The 2,907-nt window shown below is 39.3% G+C and overlaps 1 protein-coding gene across 1 annotated transcript in view; it reads right to left on the reverse strand.

Annotated features, from left to right (window-relative positions):
- Positions 1–536: 536 nt before the first annotated feature.
- The window catches only part of LOC125481882 (integrin alpha-1-like), a gene marked incomplete at its 5' end in the record, with an annotated part of 13,408 nt that continues 11,037 nt past the window's right edge, over positions 537–2,907 (reverse strand). Inside the window, 2 exons of the mRNA XM_048593810.1 lie at positions 537–626; positions 2,268–2,378. Of these exons, the coding sequence (XP_048449767.1) occupies positions 537–626; positions 2,268–2,378 (201 nt within the window). The remainder of the gene's footprint in view (positions 627–2,267; positions 2,379–2,907) is intronic.

Raw genomic sequence — 2,907 nt, forward strand, 5'->3', positions numbered from 1 at the left:
ATGTTCTGTGTTTAACACTCCAGACACTTTTCTCAATATTTAAAGGGCAGGAGTACAAAAATTCTTGGCAGCTTGACATTTCCCTTGGGCAATTGCTTTAGACAGGCACTTTCCATAGATCCTCTTGATAGGCCCTCATCCCGTTTTTGCAGGTCCTCCTCTGACAGTTGCTTTTCACAGTTTTGTGTGTTGATTTTGACAGGGTTGTTGACAGTTCCAATGAACTTGACAGCTAATGAGTTAATGCGCTTTTTATGCACACTGATTCCTACTTCTAACAATTCCAAAAAGGCAACTGAAGAAGGTGTCCCAGGATCAGACCAAATGGATACCTTATCTCTCCAAAAGGGAACCGTCATTATCCAAAGAAATGCACAAATTTCAGGCCAGCTTTTGCCAGGTCTCTGTACAATATAATAGTTGTAAGAAATAACAAAAATATTCTTTTCACCACACATCAGAGAGATTACAAGTAATAAAAAGAAACCTGAAAGGATAGTAGACATTTGTATAACTAATGTATATTGTAACCTTCCTTACTTGTCACCCTTCAAGTCTGCATGCGCACTAAGTGTCAGATCATTGATGCACTCGTCATCTTCTCCACAATCCTTTGTGAAAGATACCTGATGGAGTACATTTTTAACAGTAAATTAGAGAATACACAAATGAGCTAAGCTGTAGTGATTAAGAATTTGTTTAGTTGGAGAAATAACCTGGTTGTGGTGTGTGACAAGCTCCTGTTAGAGCTGAACAATAACTGCGGCTATTTCAGTTCCTCTGGGTACACGTGCCTGAATAGCAAAGCCGTACGCTAATTATAAATGTGAACAAACTGGATGTAGAACAGTTTATCCTGCAATGCAACTTGCAATTACACTTTAAAGATATGGACTCCATCTAAACCCAAAAGCACTAAATTTGCAGCAAAATAGAACAGTACTAACTAGATCCACACTTAGCAATACAAGTCTAACTTAGCAGTCCTAATCTGTTCCCCAAAAAAAAAAGCAATAACTGGAAACATGCTAAATAAAATATCCTTTTCCATCAGAAAATATGGAATAAATGTGTGTTATATTACTGTCATTTTTACATTAAAACCCCATTAAGGATGGTCACTTAATATGGCCTCAGCAAGTGATGCCTTCATGCTATGACAAAAAAACACCTATTGGGTGCCCTGAAATTAACTGGCTCAAAAACTTAGCCCAAACTTTCTGTCAAGTTGTGAGGTTAGATAATGGGTAGTGTGCCTGCCACATTTCAAATCAGAAAATGTCGAGACCTTTTAAAAAAAATCTATTTTTAAAATGTGTCTGATCATTGTTCATTGTTTTTACTGACTTAATGTTTCAGGGTTGATATAAAGTCTGTATTTTTTAATTTAATTCCAGCTGGTGGTAATACTGGACAAACCTGATCCCAGAGTACACTATAAAGACCTGAAGCGTCAAAACTTGTGGGAGTCCATTCACCTAAATGGTGAATCTGTGGAACCACAGTGGGCTGTAGAGGCTGGAATGTGAGGTGTATCAAAGGCTAAGATTGATAAATTTTAAATCATTAAGGAGTCAAGGGATATGGAGATAAGACAAGTAAATCAAGTTGAGGATTATCAGATAAGCCATGGCCTCACTGAATGAAAGGATGAACTTGATAAGCTGAATGACCAACTTTTACTCTCACATCTTATGGTCTTAACTAGCTGAGCTCAGCACTCAGCGGCTCCTGTAGTCATTTCCGCTCCGAGTCTGCAGGTGGTGGGCCTGACTATGTACTCTGAGAATTTGTCCCAGTTGTAATAAAAACAAAGTAAAAACAACTTCCATCCCTTATCCTCAGACCCCCACACTCTTCGTGGCCTATCCAAGCCAACTCTTGCCAATCTCTGTCCATCTACCCTCTCTACTCACAACCTCATACCATCCAGCCACACCATGACCACTTCAACTAGTGCCATCTCATGTCTACCCACAAGACACCACTTACGCCATGCTCCTAATAAGACCTGACCAATCTTAAGTCAAAGCATTCCCCTACTCACCACACTTTGCCCTTACACAGCCAATGCCAAATCAACCAGTAAAAAACCATGGGCAGATTTCAGGAGCTCTGTTGAGATGAATTGGACCTCGAAGTTTATATTACAGACTTCACTACATTGAATAATATATCATGGTCTACAATTTGTTTTATCAAATAAAAAATGCTTAACTCTTTTCAAAAACCCAATAGATTGTAAAAATTAGAGTATATTAAATTACCAAAGCTTTCTTTTTATTTGGTAAACTGGCATCTAGAACTGGTCCATCCTCTGGATTTGATAACGCAAACACCACCAGAAATTCCACGGGGTTTAGAAAATCTGGAGCATCCTGAAAAGTCATCAAAGGCAAAGACGAGTCACATTTGAGGATGGGCAGTCCCACGCAAAGTAGTGACATACAATAAGGAGTCACAGAGCAGTAAGACACAAGCAACAGACAAAGAGATCAATCCATCACACACAAGAAATATATAAAAGTAGGCACAAAACACAATAATAAACAGAAGCATAGTCACATAACGGACATTAAACTAATGTCTACTTAAAATAACACCACAGAGGTTGGTATCCCATCACCCTTTAGTTACACGTGACAAGTCCTTGACACTGATCCAGCTTCCTCAGGGCCAGCTCTCAGAGCGAACAAGATGTCTGATGCTGCTGTTTATATCTGTCGGTCAGGTTTCCCTGATAGAACAAGGTTAATAATGCCAATCGAGGAACACATATTCTATGATGTCCACATAGCTGACCTTGTTACAATTACAACATGGTTGAAGTCCCTTCTGAACATAGAACATAGAACATAGAACATTACAGCGCAGTACAGGCCCTTCGGCCCTCGATGTTGCGCCGAC

This window comes from Rhincodon typus, unplaced genomic scaffold (genome assembly GCF_021869965.1).
Source record: "Rhincodon typus isolate 14 unplaced genomic scaffold, sRhiTyp1.1 hic_rhity00004049, whole genome shotgun sequence".
NCBI classification, from domain to species: domain Eukaryota; kingdom Metazoa; phylum Chordata; class Chondrichthyes; order Orectolobiformes; family Rhincodontidae; genus Rhincodon; species Rhincodon typus.